General features: G+C 40.9%; 1 protein-coding gene across 2 annotated transcripts in view; it reads right to left on the bottom strand.

Annotated features, from left to right (window-relative positions):
- Positions 1 to 6,311: 6,311 nt before the first annotated feature.
- TMEM117 (transmembrane protein 117) overlaps positions 6,312 to 21,579 on the bottom strand; it is a 404,165-nt gene continuing 388,897 nt past the window's right edge. For both annotated transcript variants that reach the window (XM_037162329.2, XM_037162330.2), the window contains 2 exons: positions 19,100 to 19,229; positions 6,312 to 8,010 (listed from right to left, as the gene is read on the bottom strand). In XM_037162329.2, the coding sequence (XP_037018224.1) occupies positions 7,364 to 8,010; positions 19,100 to 19,229 (777 nt within the window). In that variant the 3' untranslated portion in view covers positions 6,312 to 7,363. The remainder of the gene's footprint in view (positions 8,011 to 19,099; positions 19,230 to 21,579) is intronic.

Raw genomic sequence — 21,579 nt, 5'->3', positions numbered from 1 at the left:
CCAGCTCACGGAGACCGGTTACGGAACTTCTTTGCCTTCCTCATCTCATGAAACCTGGCTGGGTATATATATTTTGTAAATGCCCCTTTGACTAGACATTCTTCAAACTGTCCCTTGTCCTTTGTGGGCACAGAGCTGAACAGCATTCTCCTTTGCAGTCAGGCACTGCCATGGAGTGTGGTCAGTGTGATGCAAACAGTTAGTGAGGAGCGCCATTGCCAGGCCTGTGCCCAGATCTTCCTGTGAAATCCACTTTCTTTCTTTCCTCACCAGCCTTAGACACATGGCCACTTGTTGGAATATGTCTGGATCCCCAAGTTGTGCTGAATGGAAGGCCATCCAGTGCGCATCCGATTTAATTGCAACACGAGACTGAAATGAACTTTTCTTGTGAAGCCATTGGGAACTTGGACTTGTTCACACATTAAAATCCACTGGTCAGCAATCAGTGGCCACTGAAGAAGCTGAATAATGTGATCATAATTACTCTAGAAAGACTGCTCTGGTAAAAGTGTGGAAAATGGATAGCACCTGACAACATAAGAGTCGGGAAGGCCAGGTAGAACCACACTGCAGGTATCCTGGCAAGAGCAGAGGAGCTGGATCCCTACTTGGCACCAAAGGATAATGACAGAAACACAAAATAAACACAATCTCTTCCCACTGGAGACCATTTGGATATGTAAATAACAGAGCCTCCCAGTTTTCTGGCATCTCTGAAGCTCTAAATATTGATCTGCAAATTCAAAAACATTATAATTTCTTCAAAGGTTACATTATAATAATTCTGTCATTATCAGATCTAAATAGTAATTGTTAGAGTATTCCTTCTTGACTCAGTCTCTTCCATGTTATACATTTTGTTTCAATCAAGAGTGACGATTTTTAAATGCAGATTTTTACCAGTGAGGTTAGGCATCAGTCAACTGAACTGCCTAGGTAAAATAATGTAGTCAAAGGAAACAAATCTATAAACTGTTTGAAAACCCACAATACTGTTTTAAAATGTCATTCTACAAAGCACTGCAGCTTGGCCAAGGAGCTGCCTTGAATCCATGAAATACTATGCTAAGGCTGATTTACAAATAGCTTCCTCAGCTGCACCCAAACCCAGCCCGGGAGATGCTGAAGTGCAGGGAGCAGGTGTGTGCCGGCTCTTGTTTAAATGCTGAAGACACCAGCACTTTCGCTGCAAGACTTACGAAAGGTGGTGGATTACTCGGGAGCAATGCAAAAGGTCCAATGAAAGAAGCTGGTGAAGAATCATAAAAAGAAGGCAACAATGTAAGAACTCTCGAGCCGAGAAAACCTTGAGGAATAAATACGTCCAGCACAGCAGTTCAAGGGATTACAGCCATTGATTTTAGACAATTTAGTCACTTCCTTTAAACCGGGGGCTCTGAACTTCTGTTAAAAGTGAAAAGAGATTATAGTGTAGCTTGTAGAGTTCAAAACAACTACTGCACAGAGGGAAAATTGGGAGCAAACAGCCTAACCGTGTCCAAGGGCCGCATCTGCCGGGAACCGCTGACTGAGGGCGAGGGGAGCGGGCACCACTGAAGGTGGGAGCTGGCGGGGGACTGGAGCCCACACCGCACATCTGCACAGCCTGCTGCTGTTCACAGGCCGCTTTCACATGCAGCGGATCCTCTCGGAAGCTCGTGAGGGGGTCCCGTTTGGGGGATGAGAAGCGAAGGCTCACCGTGTTCCAGGGACACGTCTGTTAGGCCAGTGCTTGCCCTGTCACAATACAGCTAGCTGGCCTTGGTAAAGCTTTTTAAACATAATACATTTGCATGGTCACTTCCGAATAGAATTGTTTCTACGCCCTATATTCAAATTATGCCTTCTAAAACCAGCCATTTGCTTATCATTCTTTTCTTTGCTTGAATCTTTGTAACTGTCTGTCTCTCCCCTGACATTTGCCTGGGGGTGTTTAAAACATGCAGGGATCTATCCTTTCCCCTCCCCAAGGGAAAGGAAAATTATGAGAGAAACCAAATCCAATGCTGAGAATTGTATTAGGACAAATCTCTGTTGTGCCTTTATACATGTAGCCTAAATCAGATCACCTGGCAATGAACTGCATGCTTCTGCCATTTAATTCAACCTTCTCTGTTTCAATCATATAATTTAACTTGGAGATCGCATCCAGACAGCTGTTAGAAGTTATTTAATTTAGGTTCCTGAAACATGAGTTGTTAGAGCTCAAACATCTGAAGGTCTTGTAACAACTCCTCCTCACAGATCCTGTTTGAGATGGGTACTCTGGTTTGAAAGGGTGTGCATGAATTGTTAACGGAAAATAAATGGGACTTTGGGGTCAAACAAGCCTGGGTTCAAATCTCAGGTCTGCATTTGCCACCTTTGTGACCTTGGGCAAATTCATAAACCTCTCTGAGCCTCAGTTTCATGGTCTGTTAAGTAACATTAACCAGACTTGCCTTCAATGGTTAACGTGAGGATTAAATATGATAGTTTATTTGTGCATAGAAAATACTCAAAATGGTAATATTATCAACACAAGGATTGAGCAAAGATCTAGAGAGAGGACAAACATTTTATTGGGGTGAGGAGCATCTGTCATTGGTTTTGTTACTACAGTGTTCGATGGTAAATTAGAATGGCCCTTCCCAATCTACACAGCCAAGTCCCCCCAAAGCCCGCAGCACAATTAGCGTTAAGGAACTTAAGGCCTTATGAAAACTGTGTTGGAGGAAAGAGATAAGAAATTCACCTGTAACATGCATTTTACATCTTTCATATTCTCTGAAGTAAAATAACTGATACCGCGCACAAAGTTGAAATGATATCAGGAGTATATTGCACATTACATTAAAATAATTCCTGTCCAATTTTGTTTCTCACTAAAAATTTTCAGAACGTTTATCACCAAATAACTACTGCAAGACACTTTTGTCACCAGGTGCCAGTGTCTGTACTCACAGTCTTTCCCGCCTGCTTGTTCTCCCCTCAAGGGTGTTCCAGTCTCTGAATTGAGGGTTGATTTATTCGTCTCCATCTTCTCACGTTGTCTGCTCGCTCCACACTTCTGTAATTTGTTTCCCAGGTCCCACGTCTCTTTGCCCAGGTCTCACCAGGCTCCCCGGGGCAGACATCGAGTAATTTGACTGCTAGAATGTTGAAGAAACTGACCAACCAGCTTTCTGTGTAGCCCCCCGGGTGATGGTGAACAGGTCTCTGAGTCTCCTGACAGTTGGGCTCACACCGAAGTTCCTTTTACAAAGGCCTTGCTTCCTCCCGATATTTTAAAGCCCATCCACTCAAAGGCTGCCATTTTTCATTTCCAAGACTTCCCATCAGCAAATTCTACTGGTGCTCCACCACCTGCCTAACCTTTTCTTTCCATGACAAATATCCACCTCTTTTCCATTTGTCTTTGACAAGGGTGACTTGTGACTGTGAATACTGCCTCTACACTCTCTAGGTGTTCCATCTACGACACAGTTGTGGTCCTAAATGGTAGTGAGTCAAACATCTTATCTATATTGGTTTCCATATTGGTCCCATACATGGCTTCACAACCCTATGCACACACACACACGCTTAAAAATAAAAATAGGGATCAATGAAAAAAGTGCCAGCTTATATGTTGCAAAACTGAGTTGCTCTCCCCCTTTTAAAGGCAGGCCCAGGTTAGAGCTGGCTCTGAGGGGCAAAGCCAGATAGACTAGTGAGCCACAAAATGGTCTTAGAGGGAAAAGCTAGCAGAAACACAGTACCCAGACTGTGGTTGCATACCCAACAGTTTCAGTTGAAAATAGGGACGAGTGTAGAGTGAGGACATACAGACGGTAAGGTGACGGGGGGCCTGCTGAAACCTGGGCACATCAGGTAACGCAGCTGGCATCACGAGCCACAGTTCTAATAGAGACTGTGAAGGGGGGGGGTTCCTTGGCATTATCTTTCATACTTCTTATATTGGGCTGTGTTGGTGACCCACAGGACAGCCAAATAACAGAACAGAATGGCTAAAGGAGCCCAGAGTTGAGATAGGACAGTGAGTGGCGTTGGCTCCCACCTTCAAGTCTGTGTGTCTGTGTTGGGTGACAGTCCATTGTCCTGGTGGCCAATAGTGCTTTTGGAGACTACTTGTGATATCTGTGCTATAAAAGTAAAAGATCTGGGGCCTGGCTGACCTTAAAGCAAATGGGGAAGGACTGATTCTTACCATTTGTGACACATCACAATCACCGGTGATTAGACGTGCTAAAAGAGAACGTGAGAAGCAGCAACCGTGGGGAGAAGAGAAGGTAACTAACAATAGCTGTATAATATAAACGGGCAGGTGTTAATGGGATTTATGTGTAGGCATATATTACCAGGCATAAATTCATGGTGTTTATTTAATTTTCCATTTAAACTACTAATGAAATACTCTATCATGGAGAATACTAAAATCATGTTAAATTAATGCAATTTATGCACTACACCGAATAAAATACTGTAATTACTAAACAGTAGAAATACAATTTTTTATAGTCCTTCAGCATCACTGCAATTAAGGCATCACATTTGTTGTGCTTTCTTTAGTGGTAGTTAATCTTTTTTTAACTCTTCATTTTCTGAGTTTACTGCACATCTTTGTTTTTTAGTGTCCTCAATAGTGCAAGAATTTTTGTAAAGTCATAGTGCATTGGTAAATGACTCAGAATCTAAGACTACACATGAATGGATGTGATTTTAACTTTGATTTTACTTTCTAACCTTCAGTTGGGATAAGTGCAGATGGAATGTACAATATCCAAAAAAAGGTAGGGAAAAATAAGGAAGGAGATTAGCATGTAGATAAAAAGGTCAAGATTGTTTATGTACAATTGGATATTGGAAGCCTTGAAGGTTCAAATCTGGTTTGACTATTAAAAAGCCATCCCTGGCCCTGGCTGGTGTAGCTCAGTGGATTGAGCACAGGCCTGCAAACCAAACCACTGTGGTTCGATTCCCAGTCAGGGCACATGCCTGGGTTGCAGGCCGGTTCCCAGCAGGGGGCGTACAAGAGGCAACCATACATTGATATTTCTCTCCCTTCCTCCTTCCCTTCCCCTCTAAAGATAAATAAATAAAATCGTTTTAAAAAAGCCACTTTTGAACATTACTCTGTTTGGTGCTAATATTTTCAAACCAGCTAATAACTTCTCTCAATCCCTAGAGACACATAAGTATACATAGTGCTCTAAGAGTCTAAGGTTTCTTTTTTCCTACCTTACTTCTGCTAATTAATTTCCCCACTAAAACATTTTTTCTTAATACCTACATAAATATTCTCAAATAATATATTTTTAAAGCATCTACTGTATTAAGATTTTATTTTTCATTTTTATCACCTTAATTTTTAAGTAAATTTATTGGGCAACATGGGTTAATAAGATTCTATAGGTTTCAAGTGCACATTTTTGTGAAACATCATCTGTATGTTGTGTGCTGTGCCCACATCCCAGAGTTAATTCAAATCTTCTTTCGCCACGTACTTGATTCCCTTTACCTTTCACAACCCCTCTCACCCCCTACCCCAGCAACCAGCACATTATCTGTGTCTGTGAGTTTTTGTTTGTTTTTCTTATTTGTTTATAAAGACCGCATGTTGGTAATAAACACACACTAAATAAATTTCCTTCTTCACTCTACAGGACAATGACTTCCAAAATAAATAAAAAATATTGTCCTGGGTGGCATTATTTTCTTGTCCCAGAGGCAGAAGCAGAATACTCTATATTTGATACAGCCAATATCACCACATGTCAGTGACAATATGGAAGTGTCTTTGGACAGTGCAGTCAATGTGTTACTACAAGTGAGCTTGATCTCCGTGTTTTCAATGTCAGAGATATTTATGGTTCTAAGTAGCACCATGCACGGCTTTTAAAGGCAGAAGGAACAGCAGGTGCATGGTTCCAATTTGCTTAGTAAACAATCGTAGAAAGATGTTTATAAAAGCTGCCTTTCAAGTGACAGATGAATGCATCGTTGTATAATGCATGCTAAATCTAACATGCTGCAAGCTTAAAAGCAGATAGATCAAAACCACAGAGATTTTAAAAATCGTAAAGACAAAATATAGCCACGTCAGGATGTGGAAGGAAAATAATTTTGCCTTAAAAGCAATCTTCCCCAACTCCCTGAAGGAACATATTACCACAATTTCTGAAACAGAATTAAAGGCAAGTCGGGAGTGTTTCATTTCTTAACTTGTGTAGCATGGCGTTTAGAAAAAAAAGGGGGGCTGTTTTAAACTAAGATACCATTGAATCCCTCTATTATAAACAAAAAATAACATCACATAATTACTGATATATAACTTTCTTATTTATTATTGTGAAAGGTGTAATTATTTTTAAAAAGCACACACAAAACAAGCCACCGAACAGTCTGTCATGCATGATCTTCTGTACCTCATAGGATCCCATTGCATCCTATGCTCAGGGTTAGCACATGTTTTCCAATTTTCACTGTCCAGAGCCGTATTTACAGAAAGATGTACAAATAATGTAGATGGTAGGTTGTGCACCCCCTCACATGATTAAAACTTCAGTTCCTTGGTTTTCTAGGGCTTAGCGTAAATGCCAATAAATTTCAGACTTCACCCAACTGTGCCTCTTAAACTTTGTTCCCAAAGGTGAAGGGCAGGATTTTTAATCAAGTGGCAATTTATCTTTAATTAGGAAAACATAATTAAGTATTATCATCTAACTGCAATTACTTGTTGGAAAAAGTCACATTTCATGAGTAGTGACCTGTGCTGGATGATTGTTCTCCTGTCAGGGAATTTTGCATCTGTGTTTGTGTTTGGCAGACAGCCATTAAAAACTCAAAGGTTATTACCAGGTGTCTCTGCAGTCCCGCTACCAAAGTCACCAACTCTGCTGCTGAATAAGAGACCTAGAGATCCTTCCTGAGCCACACCAAGACTACATTTGTTTCCTGATCAGACACCAACTACAGGTCAAAATAAGTGTATACAACCCCCCCCCCCATGTGAAGTAGATTAAACTGTTCCACACTTGGTTTCTGGTACAGTTAAAAACAGTTTAATGTCTCAAGGCACCACTATGGTTGAACATCAGATACACAGGTAACCAGCTAATCTACTATGCTGTAAAGTCAGTAAATAGCTTGTGCAATTGTGAAAAGCAATCTCTAGGGGGCCGTTAGATATACAGTAGGCACGTGTATCATAATACAAATAGAAAACAATGAGTCCTAGAAAAAGCATGTTGAGCACCGTTGTGGCATTGTTTGTATTTCTCTACTTAACACAAAGTAAACCTTACATTTACAAAAGGAAAGACAAACTTCTTAAAGTTACACTCAGGGTTGCTTTTGTGCTATCTCCAAGTAAATGAGTCTAGTTCGTGGGTGTACTTTTGGAAGTTGTTGGATCAGGGTCAGCTTCTGTTGTGCTGGTAGGTTCATTCAAGTGTGAGTTCAAGTTTTCTGATGTTAGATGGGAGGACTTGTAGACAATCTCATTGAAGTCGGACCTGATGCAAACCAAAGGAGGGTCATTCAAAGGGTCTTCCACCGAGGCCTGGGTGTTTTCTCGAGTGATGCCCATGTCTTTGCTATGTTCCGATGGGGATTTTCTTTTCATCCGAGTGTAAGTCTTGTCTTGATTCTCCATGCCTTGCTCGTTCTTCAAAAATCGTCCAAAGAACCAAATGAAGAACCCAAACCACACAAATGCTATCAAACTTGGCACAAAAGCCAGACACTTGACATCAAGGCTAGCCCCTGTGAACCTGCTGTGTAAGAACATGTCTCCCTCGACATATGTTTTATTTGTCTGAGGGTTAGTGTGATTGGACCTCCATTCCCAGGATAGCTTGGTTCTGTTCAAATCCTTTAAACTTTCTGAGTCTTTCACTGTATATATCTTCTGCCCTGGGCCAATATACTGTCCATATTCATGAGGCTTATAAAATATCTGGTTCTTCCACATATTAAGATCCAAAATCAAGACGAGAAAGATAATTCCATAGTTAAACCATTTACCTGCATTAAAAAGAAATAACTGCATGTTAGTCAAAGACCCATAAAACTGCAATAAGGTTTTCTCCGATAAAATGTAGATAATGGTATAATAGTACAAATTGCTAATGTTTTGGACCTGTTAACAATTAATTTTTGAGAGTTTTATGCTGCCATTAAGGGAAAATTGGCAAAGGGAATTTCCTAAATGGATTCTAAGCATATGAAAATGTAACTGTAGTCCCACAGCCAGTAATTTATGGCATTTATGTTAACCAGATTAAGTCTCCTTGTCTTATAGGCTCCACAACTATATTCAAATTTGGGCCCATGTAGGTTATTCTCACAACATTTCAATTATTGTTAAAAAACAAAGATCTAATAAAATTCTTAGAAAAGCCCAATGTATAATTCAACACCTCTTACAGTTTTGTAATTATGTCTGGGCAAGACACCAATCATTTTGCAATGGAAGCACAGCAGCATATCAGTTGGAATAGCATTGCTGTTTATAGGTGACCTGTTGATTGAACGATTAGTTGATGTGATTTTGATCAATAACCCTTGAGCATTCACTTCAAGACTTCAAAAATAATTGCACTGAATTCTCATTGAACAGAATGCATTTATCAGACATATAAATATAACCAAAGCTAATGAACTGTTTTTAGAAAACACATTTGAAGAGACCATAACTACTATGATGTTTTTGTAGTATTTTCAATTTTTTATAAACAATATATTCTTTAGAGTAATATTATTTAGTGATATCTTTAAATCTATAAATGGAAACTGTAGGAAAATTTTCAACGAATTATACATTCTATTATAATTGTTACTATAATCATCATTTATTATAAGTTTTATAGCATCAAGCTTATCATGACAAAATAGAAATATCCACGTCATAGATTTGCTGTAGCAAATTAGGCGACATATGTAATGGGTTCTAGAGGCTTTGGTTATAATTATTATATGCATCGTGTCAAAACTATTTTATTTTGTATTAGAAGATATAACTATTGAATATTATTAAGTTACTACTTTACATGATGATAGAACTCTTGGGACAGGAGAGAGATAGGATCTTGGGCAAATGTATTAAACCAAGAATAATAAAAATGTATTTTGCAATATGTGCCCTAACAGAATATATAGCTATATAAAAAGATAACTTTGTAAGGAGTTTAGGAAAGCATTTTATCATCCTCATTGCACATGTTCAAATTCCTATTATACGCAAGGTTGAAGGGTTTTAATCCTGGCTCTGTTTAAATTCCCTAAACCCCAATTTCCTTACATGCAGAAAATAATAGTACTTACGAAAGCTGCTAGCATTTTTCATAAGATTATTAAATGCTAAGCACAGTGCCTGGTATAATAGGAATTCAGTAATTATTACTATTATCAAAGCTTTGGCTAAGCCATGAAATGTCTTCATTTGCATGGGAAGGTACATTTTTTTCTCTCTGAGGAGAGTTTATGTAAACTATATGAAGGGAAATTACAATTCTGCCTGTTTTGAAATTATTCAACTGTATAGAGTATATAACACTTATAATGGGAGCTCCTGCCTGAATGATCTATTTTGCACATCTAAACTAGAAAGTGACTTGGAACACTGAAAATGTTTCCAGATACGATGAGACATTTATAACTTCTGGCACTGTTAAGTTCAAACCACTCCTGCCCTTCTAGATTTTCAAAACAAAAACTGGTTCTTACTAAGAATCAACCAGAAAACAAATGAAGAAAGCTAAACCCAGTAAAATGCAATCAAGTGCAAAGGTGAGCATCATTACCCAACAGTTATTGTGCTCATAATAGACACTGCACAGGATGCCTTAGCTGCGGATGCATGTTTCTGCCTCCCAGGGAGGAACCCATCAGCTAGTTGAGAAACAGGACGGAGATACCAACAGATAAATAGTAATGAAAGGCCACATTTGAGAGATGCCCAATGAGTGAGCAAACCATAAATGCTGAAGATATGCAGAAAGTGGAATAAAAGCTGAGGGCTCATTTCTGTAGAAAGGATTTTGAAAAAAGTAGTAATCCATGTGGTCCTTGAAAGAAAAGCAGGACAAGAAGCAGTTTAGGAAGATTTGCATTTCTTTTAGTTTATTTTTATTATGCTGCATATAGAATAGCAAACAGAAAAACATCAGGTGATGTGGAATAAAGAGGCTGAGGGGACAGAGAACAAAAGCATGAAGAATATTATAAGAAAAAAAAGCAGGAGATGAGTGAGTAACAGGTGAAATGAAAAAGTTCAGAGATTTTTCACCCAGTGTTCAGGAGGCACTAGTGTGTAGCAAGTTGAGAGAGGTGTTTTGGGTGCTTCTCTGTTGTAGGAGATTTGTACTGATTCTCTTGCTGAGAGCTCTGTGTGTTATAAAGCCAGACTGAATGGTGTGAGGCGGGTGGAGGTCCTTGAACTTGTATGCCTGACCCTTACCTTCTTGATTCACAAAGGGCCCATAGAGAGTCTTGTACCCTCTTAGGTCATTTTTATGAACTCATGAATAGGGCGATCCTCCATAAAGAGTTCCCTGTTTCTATGATAATAGGCTATCAGAGACTAAAGACAGCAGGTAGCAGCAGAGAATCAGGGAAAAGAAAGGGAAGTCTGTGGAGATCGGAGAAGGGTGCTTTCCTGAGGTGGGAAAAAGATGGTCAGTGAATGTTTGTAGACAAAGGAAGGGCAAAAATCCAAAGATAAAGATGGAACTATGACCATACTAAGAAGAAACTCTGAAGATAGGAGGTGTTTTTTTCCTACTTTAAAATTACTTTTCTACCATCTAAGACTAAAGCTAGCAGGTCAGTCTGACCACTAAACTTGGACAGTAGAGACTTGCTTTCTGTTATTGCTCATGTGACCTGCAGTGTGGACATTCAGAAGGGATTGGGGGGGGAAGCTTGACACAAGTTAATGGACATCATCACAGCGCTCCGACACATCTTCACCCCTTGGCAAGAAGCGGTGCCCTGGTGGCAAAAGCCACAGTCTGGAACTCAGCAGATGAAGATTCTGTTCTAATACTGAACCTGAATAACACAACCTTGGGTAAGCAGGGTAAGCTCTGCAGACCTCAGTAATTTTATTTCCAAATTGAGGACACTGACCCAGATACCTTCCAGTTCTGGTTTGTCCTCTTCCTCTAAATCCTCCTACTTACTAGCTCTGTGAATTCAATTTTTTATTCTGTGAAATAGAGAATAATAGCAATGTAACTGCATCAAAGGATTATTGTGAAGATAAATGTGAAGCTATATTTGAAGTTCCCCGAAATACATTGTTTGCCAAAATGTAGGGTCGTATTATTTCTGCAGTTTCTTTGCTTCCCTTCAGTTACCATAGGATCTTGGTGACAGAATAGAGGGATCAGTTCGGATAAAACAGAATGAACGCTGTGCACTGACATTGATGGGCAGATATCACGGACGCAGTTTTCTAAGAGGACCCAGTGTGTAGCTCTATGGAAGTACACTTTGTGAATCAGCATATTTAATATGTTAAAAATCTTTTGCCATTGGTAATTGTTCTACAGGTTGCAACAGTGTTGCTCCTGAGAAAAGGTCTTGTATATACACAAATTTTGAGGTCCAGGAGCAGGGGATAGTACCCGCCCCCAACCACCACACACAACCAGGAGGCCATACGGAGATGGGAGAGTGTGGGGGGCAGAGAGGAGACAGAGGCAGAATCCCTCCTGATATTGTATGTCCTTATTTTACTCTATGGCTTTGTCACCGTCCTGCCCGGCACTGTCTTAGCCAATCAGCCAAAATGTGAAGCTGCTGAAAATTTAGAAGAAATAGCTCTTCTAACTTTTTGTTTGTTTCAGACCACTTGACATAACTTCTGGTCCATTTACCCATTTGTACCAAGGAAGGACGTTCATCTTAATCACCCTTCCTTATATTTTTCTATACCATGTTTTGTTACCTTGGTAATGCTTTTTCCTCTTTAAAAAAGTTACTTTTGTTCTATGAGATGTAGCAAACCAGAAGGCAAAATCAGATGGGACAACTCGACCTCGGTGTCCTTGACTGTAAGGCGAGGGGATTGAGCTATTCAACCCTTATGGCATCTTCCCCCCTAAGAATCTCCTTGATGGGTCCGTGAAAGAAACATGGCCTAACCATTAATGTTTTATGATGGGCCAGGAAATCTTGCCAATAGAGCAAAATGATGGAATATACAATTTCCAGATAGAGAAAGCTTCCCTTAAGAAAAAAAGATTGTACATTCTGAGAAACACTGTTTACCATAGAAAATAAATTTGAGTCCCTGGAATATCCTACATGGAAAGGATATAAGACACAAAGAGGAAAAAATAGAAAGTGCTTCTATTTCATTTTTCCACGTGGGTTGTTGTGAATGTATAATCAACCATGACAAGAGGTTCGGCATTTTGGCGTTCATCATGTGAGAGATACTGCCTTTCCCCCTGTTGTTTTAACGACATAACATAATGTAAACTAGCAAGGAGGTAGGGTAAAAATCCATACATTATTTCTATTAATCTCCTTGTTGAAATATCTCACTGTCTCCTTTAATGAGAAATCACTGCATGGTGTTGGCGGGATTACCTCTTCCTTGGATTCTGTGCTTTTAATGAATCTTACTGATTGTTAAAAATGATATTATAATGGTAAAATTATAATTTTATCTTTTTTACTTCATGGCAGCAAAGAGAATCCTTGGCTAGTTAGTTTTAAGAGAATTCTTCATTAACTATCACCCTCACTTACCACAGGGAATGACAACAATTTGGAGGAAAGTGTTATTTTTGCAACTAAGAAAAGACTATAAAGGGCTGATATTTCCACCACATAACAAAACTTTCAGGATTCAAATATGCAATCATAATATTTTTTTAAAACTCTTTTGCTCAGTAGTTCCCAGTTGGCACTGGGATTGCACTGTGACATAAGCATACACACACGCCAAGTGGATGCTGCCCCTGGGCCAGGAGCTGATGTCCACAGCAGACACGTGACACAGTCACGTTCCACAAAGCCATTTAGTGTACATTGTGGGACAGCAGGAAACCCTGGCCTTCAAGAAGATGAGTCTTAGAGAATTAAGAAAATAACAGCTTCCACTAACAGGCTTCTTGGCCATGTTCAATGTCCTCTCATTCCAGACACTAGCAGTGACAACAGGGCTCAATGAGTGGGCCTCTCCTTGTCCCTCTGTAGGAAATTGATAGACATCTAGAAACCACCCAAAGTGCTTGGGCCATGAGGGGACCAGTTAGTAAACTGAACATATTTGCTAAATAATTTATGAATTAATAAGAGGTGGTTGACTTAGTAAAATAGCTTTTTAAGACAAAAGCAAATGAGTAGAGCTTCTCAAAATGCCTCTCTTATCACAGCTGCTTCCTAAGTGGTAGACTGTTCTTTCAGGAAATAATCCAATATGGCAAGTAGAGGCAGAAACTTGTGATGATGAAAGAGAAAGAAAGGGCTGTATGTTTGTACTGAAGATTATACTGAAGATTCTTGAGATTGGGAGCTATGTCATGTTCATTTTCATATCCCTAGATCCTGGCTTGGGTTTAGACACGTTAACTCAGAAATGTCTATTAACAAGTAAATTTAAAATAAGGAGTCAAAAAATACTACAATGAGTGAATGCTATCCTTTGAATCAAATACACGTCACAATGATCTGGCAAATTCCAGGACACTGCTCAAATCTAATGCAATCTAGAAATTGGGCAAATAAAATATTTATGTATGAACTATATCAAGTTCTTCCTCTGCATGTGGAGACTGTTTCTGAGGAGCACGTGAGTTTATAACAAGTACTCTCACATATGCATAAATGAAGACAGGACACCTCGGTTTGGGCAGATCAGCTCAGAGGCAGCAAGGACTCATGGGCCAGGGCAAAAAAAACAGCGCCTGGAAGAAGATGAGTTTGGGACAAACAATATGAATCACTGCTTTATGGAAAAGTAAACAGAGTTCATTCTTAGAGCTGTATAAATGTGTTGAAAATGGAATTTGCTTCAGGAAAAATTTAGAAAACTTCACGACTGAGAGAATAGCAAGAGGTCTTTGTGTGCTCTGCGTAAATTCATGCTCTTGGGGGACTATCCTGGAGACCAGGATGCATCAGATTTCCCTCTAACAAGTCCCTGGCTAATTCTGTCAGACAGAATACTCTGCTGGATGGACCACTGTCCTGCCCTCCCCAGCACTTCCCATGATCTGACTGACGCAGGAGAGATCTTTTAAAAATAATCTCTGGGAACTCATCGGCCAGAAACCACGCACCTTTGGAAATAAAAGAGGGGTCTTGTTCACTGCTTTCCGCATTCCCACCATTGTAAAGCCCCGGTGCCCTCACACCGGTCAGGGGACGGAAATGGAACACAGACGCCACAGAGGCTTGTTTACTCCAACAGTTTCCATTTTTGCCGGAAGGGTTCCCAGGGGCATCGTGGTGCCGACAGTGAGAATGCGCTCCTCGCAGAGGCACAGGCCTTCCTCTGGCCTTCCCCCCGCGCCCCCTCCTAATTTACTCAGATGATGGCCACCAATGGGACACTTCCTTTGTCTGGCTGGGATGACAGATGGCAGTGCTTCCGCTGGGATTGGCATTAATAGGACTCAGAGGAGCTTCCGAGATTGGATCGAGAGGCCATTCCTCTCTTGCCTCCAGAGACTTAGTACATCACATTTTGAAACTGCCTTGCACTCACCTTATAGGTAAAAGGGAAGAGGGCAGAGGAGAGAATTATACAGTTGCATTTAGCATTTATTTTGGGATTGGGCTAAAAAGCACTGACGTGACCTGATCACTGACCATTTATCCCCTTTGTTAGTGAAGTCAACATTCCCAGGAACAATATTTTAACATACCCTGAGAGATGATTTATTTTTATAAGCTGTAGCCCAGCTTATAAAATGAAAGCTCATACGTACTACAACAAACCATCTGCCAAGGGGGGATCCAGATGAACTAAACAGATGCAACAATTCAAGTTATTTCTGACACACATAAATAAAACTAGCTTGGAATAGGTATCAAAAAATACACAAATCCTTAATGCTTTGAAAATGTCCATGGGAAGCGCTCGGCGTCAGAGAACCTTCTCTACCCAGAGCGCGTCACTGGGGGAGAGATTTCTTCCGCTTCTGTCCTCCTTCCTGAGGACTCAGCAGTAACAGGACAGAACTCAGAACACTGGATAAACAGTCCAAGTGCCCTTTCTTGCTTAATGTTTTTTTTTTTTTAATTAAATAGAAAATAAACTTTGGGTGAGTAAATGGAAAAGCTCTAGGTAAAGACAGTGAGAATCTGAGTGCTTCCCACATGGCAGACAGTGTTTTAAATGCCTTGTTCATGTTAATTAATTTAATTTTCACAGCACCCAAGGGGTAAGTATCAGAATGGTCCCATTTAACAGATGAGAAAACTGAGCCTCTAAGAGGCTAAGGAGCTTGGCAAGGGCCATGCCACCTGTGGGCAGCAGAGCTGGAGCCTAGCACCAAACCTTGACATTCCATCGCCCCAACATGCACTGAATGCTTTTGGATGTCGCGGAGCAATGGTGGCTGAGGCCAGGGTAGAGGCATTCTTGCCCCTTAGAGAACCCTAGCAGTCCTCGTTCAGCCTCTTCTGGTGCAGAACAAACACACAGGAGAAAGCAAAATACAGAGCTATGTGGGGGTCCACAGGATCCCCTCCTACTCCTGGCTTCAGTTTCTTCTGTGGTCCCCCAGACCCTTCCTAGGCATGCGCTGCTTTGGGGCCTCCTGTGCTGGCCCCAGGTCCAAATGTCCCTGCTCCTGGTGGGCCTCTCCCATGTGCCTTTCTCACTGGCCACTCCATTTCCACTGAACTTGCATTCTGATCCTTGGGAGTTTTAGGAGTTGCCTATGAAGAGAAATTAAAGCTGAGGCGACAAAACCGATCCATTCATCTTTCTGGAGTGCCTACATATCTACCTTTGTCACAACACCCTCAGCTTTGGTTTCAAAATCATCTGAGACCCCGAGGACAAGACCGTGCAGTTGGGGGCCATCCTGGACACCAGCGCCATGCAGACTGCCTGCTGCGTGAGCCTGTGCAGCCTGGCCTGCCAGCCCTTCAACTTCTGAGGCCTCGGGGCCGAGGAGGACGAGCTGGGAGGCCCGGGCCTGGCACCCAGAGTCATGAGGTCAGCCTGCCCAGAGGGGCCCAGCCGTTCAGCCCTGCAGTGTCTGCACCTTAGCATATTTATTTTACAAGTAAGGCCTGACCAGTTTTTTTCAAAAAAGGTAAACAGCTGAGATAAGAGGAATTCCAATGACGGAACATGTTTCTCAGCAGCAGTGTTTGTCAGTGTGGCCCCTGACACCCTGCATAAGCATCCCTTGGGCTACTTAAGAGAACAGGAGGTCCCACGCTCCAGCACATACCTCAGGCATCCAACGCTGGGTGTTCTCCACATGATTCCCACACACCTAAAGTTTGATAACCATTGATACAGAGGGTTTCATGCTTAATCATCCCAGTGATGATACCGCATTTGCTTATCAAGAAAAGCATTGAAGGTTCCCTATAAAAAGAAGCATCTCTTGGAGAAGCTAGTCAAGTTGGCGTGGACAGTGCACTTGGAGAGTTGTGGGCCAACTATGGAGGACACTGCAGTGCAACATGGAACACCGTGCTGTGGAAATTTTACTTAGGTTTGCCCAGAAGCAATGATTTTACCAGGGCAGATAGACCAGGTATCTGTCTTTCTTCAGCCCCCCAAATCTATCACCTGTTTTCCTAGAAAATTTTATCATGCATGGGTCTGGGAAGACACCTGATCATCTGACCACAAAGTGCATTTAAATTGTTTATGGTGAATCCCTTTACCCCAAAACCCATATGCACCCTATTTTATTTTTAATTTAAACCGCAGAATCCTCCAAAGCTTCCCTGGCAGGTCCAGGCACCCAGACATTTGCACTCACGGCCTGACTCATGGAGACAGCCTGACCTCAACTCAGATGGAGAACTTCCCCCAAATCAGCATCACATAGGGAAGCTTCTGCGGAGCCCCATTGCTTGGCCTTGGCCCAGACCTATGGGGTGGGAACCATTAGAAATGGGGCCCAACAATCTGTATATTTATGAAGTTCCCTAGGTGATGATCAGGATAATTTGGCAAAGCCCTGCACAAAAGCCTTAATCATAATACAGTTCCACCTTCTGGCAAACTTTATTTACATGCAGGCTCCATTAAGGTTTTACAAAATAATACTTGGTGGGATGAAGGTTTAAGTTCAGAGGCACAGGAGTCTCTAACTCAAAGCTAATGAATGACTCTAAAGCTTCAGGGGGCCTCTGTATGCACGGTCCCTTTCCAAGGCCTTCAGTATAATTTTCAGTTGTTCTTTTGTATTCATGTTTTCAAATAGAGCGTTCCACATGGTGTACGCTTTGAGTGCCATGAAACTTGAACCTGCCCTATCTATAAATCATAGCATATCTGACACAAAGCCATGTAAAACAGTCCCAAATTAATTACTTTCTGTAGCTTGATTTTTTTTTCCTAATCAATGGTTTCTCTGAATCTCACCACCCTCTTTTTAAACCTGATATTCTGCACACACGCAGTATATTTTTAACAGGGACTCTGAAAGTCAGAGACAATACTAGTGTTATGATGGCCCGGGACAGAGCTGATGGCAGGAACAGATGGTCCGGGCAAGAGCCCACCCAAAGGGCCGGGAAGATGCCATGTGCATGATGGCTGTTTTAGAAGTCCAAGAGGGTGGCACACTGCGGAGATTAAGTGGGGACTTGGAAACCACATTATGTGACCTGAACTCAAATTGATGGATTTACCCAGTGAATTTAATAGATGGGCCTCATTCATTCTGTGTAGGAAAATAAACCTGCTGCATCTTCCCTATTCATGAGCTCATTCTCCAATTTAGGAAGGTCGCTTCATCCTGAAAGCAGAAAACAGCCTTCAAGTTGAGACACAAGGGCTTTTTGCAGTACTTGGATATTCGCATTCTCTGTGTTCAGACTATTTTTATTCACCAGCACAGATGGTGGAGTAAGCACAGATTTCTTCAGCAGTTTTTATTATAGCAGGTGTGGAATCCTTGGACATTTTCCTTGAAACACACCCATTGGCTACCTGCATCTGAACAGCTTGGGAACTAATGCCACGCTTCGTTGGATCATTCAGCTGTCTGCTTCTGCTTATAAAGAAAAAAGGCATGAAACATAAACATAGCCCTTTTTTTAGATGAGAATGACTGCGATGTCATGAAAGTATGTCATAATAAACCCTATTGGAGGTATTTCAAAAGCAGAATGCCTCTGAAGATGAAACAACCTGAGGAGTAGCAAGAGAATTGCTTCAGACAAACACAGCCTTGGCCAGAGAAAGAGGATTTTGCTTCTTCCATTGAGAAGCGGCCCAACTCCCTAAAGGCATATGGTCTGAAGGGAGCTTGAGGACACCGCTGTTTCGATCTCCAGCACACATAAAGAACAAAGCAGAAAGACTGTTAGGGTGGAAAAAATTTACTGAGCTCTATGTTGTGAAAAGGAAAGCCACCAATGAACAAAAGCAAGGTGGGGTGTATTGGGAATGGGGCTACCTCTATACTCCCTAGGGTACAGAGTTAGCTAACTGTCCACATCAGAGATCTGTCCTTCCCTCTGATAATCCTGTGCTAAGCACTAGGACTGACACCAGAAGTGGCCACCCATCCGGAGCCTACATTTCCCCCCTCTCCCTGACTCTGTGTGGGGCTATCTGACCAGTTACTGCCAACAGAATATGAGTGAAGCTGACCTGCTTCTTTCCCAAGCCAAGGTGGTTAAGAAAGAAGTGAGCCTTTTCAATCGTTTTCCCCATTCTCTTTATTCCCAGCTGCCTGCTGGATGTTGAAGTGCAAATTGTTAAAACTACCAACTGGGTCAGTCCCTGAGTGACAACCTGGAGCCCTGGTCCGCCGGGAACCACGTTGTACTATTATGGGAATAAGAAATAAAACCATATTTATGTATGCCTCTAAAATGTTTCCGTTCACTTTTAAGAGCAGCTAGAACTACTCTAAGCAGGAGACAAATCCTGTTTCAAGTTATAACGTACCTGTTATGTGAATGTGATATTCCTCCTTGAAGATCTTCTGGAAGAAAGGGATCTTGAACTGCATGTGAGGTGTGTGCAGCCCAGGGAGGTTCACATCGACGTCTCCCATGAAGTGCGGGAATTCCCAGTCCTATCAGAGAAAATCAACATGAAAACACACTTGTGGTCTGTTTGTGGTCTAAGCAGCAAAACACCCCCAAAATGGACTTTTTGTAAGTATTTTTTTAAAAATCATTTCAATGCCGCCAGCTGTTGGATATATCCATTTTATCCTGTGATGGTTATTTTATGCATATTAGGCAGTGGTATGCATTCAAAATCAAAATTAAGTTGTAACTTACATCCTTAGCTCTCCTCTTTCCTGTGGTAATAAGAAAGCAATATGTAGTTGATTTGCATCTACACATGTTTTTCTCTTTCTTCCGAAGAACTGATTTTAAATTTTTATAAGAAGGAAGTAATCCATATTTTATATACATGGGGTACGTTTTGTTTCGTTACTTTTAAAAAATATAAACCCTATTCCAGCATGTTTTATGTAAGAAGACAAAGTAAAAGGATATGATTCATTTAACCAAATTCCTCAGTTTACATCAAGGGACTTTTAGGAACCATTGGCAGTACCTACATGAAATGGAAAACTGCCAAACACCCCTGTCCCACTCTCTTGCAATTCAGCATCTATTACAGACAAACAATGCAGGGCCGGACACGCTAGCAAAAGATTCAAAGAGTGAATTCATTCCCAAATTGCCATTCGTTATCTCCTTGTTGGGAAGGCAAAACCAGGCGGGATGACCTCCCTCTCACAAGCAAGGGAAACAGGTGCAAAGGAGGTGTCGCACCTGCTGCTGGTTTTGGAGCGAGGCACCCAATTAAGGTTCATAACCAGCATGGGAACAAAGGATGTGCTAAATTATCGGTTCGTTAAATTACCAGTTGTACATTTAGTGAATATTTTAAAGAACTTAACTATGAGAAAATAATAAACAAAATACTAAAGATTTCCACTGTCCACTATCTCAACATAAAAACGTTAAATTTTTCTAAGATTTCTATATATGCAGCTGGTAGAGGGGGTGCTACTAATAAAGTGCCAGAATAAAGTGTTGGGGGTTTTCACGTCCACTCCACTCCCCTCTTTGCTATGAATTCTTATTAAGGGAAAACAGGCCTTGGAGAAAGGCAAATATACAAGAAAGCTTTGGATGTCTATTAATTTCTTGATCTATGAACCACTTCAAGCCACTAATAAGAAATATACAAGAAGCAAAATGAACTGATGCAACATCATCCCTTTCTATTAGTATCTATGCAAATATCTAGTTGGTCTCACCTCTCCTTGTTTTTCAGACATTAGCAGCAAATAGGCATGTAATTTGGGAAATTCAGAAAACCCAAAGCTTTAGAGCTTTTTGATCTGAAATATTAGCATAAAATGCATTGTTTATAATATGTGTGAACCTTTGCATTTTATTAAAGTGCATCTGATACTATCTTGTTCTTTCTGTGTTACTTGCAATGCTCCTGCAAAGGGAATTGAAATTGAATCTGGCCTTTTCATAAATATAACTGACATCTCCCACAAAAAAACTATGCTCAACAAATAAAGAGACTGATAACCAAAGTATCTTTCAGTAGCCCTAGACAAATAGCACAAAGCATTATCAGTAGAACAATGCTCTCTTTTTTTTTTTTTTTAGAACAATGCTCTCTTTAGTTTGAAAGTAATCTCTAGAGATTTCTCATAGACTGGAATCAAAACATCATTCACCAAAAATATAGTTCCTTAGTTATTTCCCACCTGTACTTGGAGATAGAACGACGAATTAAGGAAATGGAGGTTAGAGTATAAAGGAGATAAATTCTTGCTCTTTCTATGGAATATAGCATTATCCGTCTTTTTTTTAAAAGAGATCAGGGCAGGGAGTTTGGGGAAAAGTGTGAAAGAAGTAGCTGGTGCCATTTGATTTAACAAACTTTAAAAAGCATTAATAAAAAAGATGATACGTGCATTCTCTTAGTTTTGTCCCTTTTACATTATTTTTTATAATTAGCACATTTTGTGTTTCAATACTGTTGTCTTTAGTCTCCTCACCCTCTGCCCACATTCTCTCCCTGCTACCCTGGTTTTTGTTACTTCAGTTCCTACTCTGCGCATCTCTTCAGACTCACTATGGAATAGGTGTAAACTGGCCTTATTCGACAGAATGCAATGGTCATAATAAGCATTGGTACCATTCTCAGGATATCTTGGGCTCATCTTAATGGACAATGGGTATCTGAGGCTAATAAAAACCAGGTGATTATCTGAAAAGGGTAGGAAGAGGAGGAGAGTGGACCATGTTCTGAATTTCTCTAGGTTTCAGTCTCTTCATCCACAAATTGGGGTTCAATATATCAATCTCACAGGCTTCTTGGGAAGATGGAATAATGCCTGGATGGCATATCACATATTTCTGGAGACCAAGGGAAGAGGC

Source organism: Artibeus jamaicensis, unplaced genomic scaffold (assembly GCF_021234435.1).
Source record: "Artibeus jamaicensis isolate MK-2021 breed Jamaican fruit bat unplaced genomic scaffold, CSHL_Jam_final contig_233, whole genome shotgun sequence".
NCBI classification, from domain to species: domain Eukaryota; kingdom Metazoa; phylum Chordata; class Mammalia; order Chiroptera; family Phyllostomidae; genus Artibeus; species Artibeus jamaicensis.
Note: the sequence above shows the minus strand (reverse complement) of the source record. Positions and strands in the feature narration are given on the sequence as shown.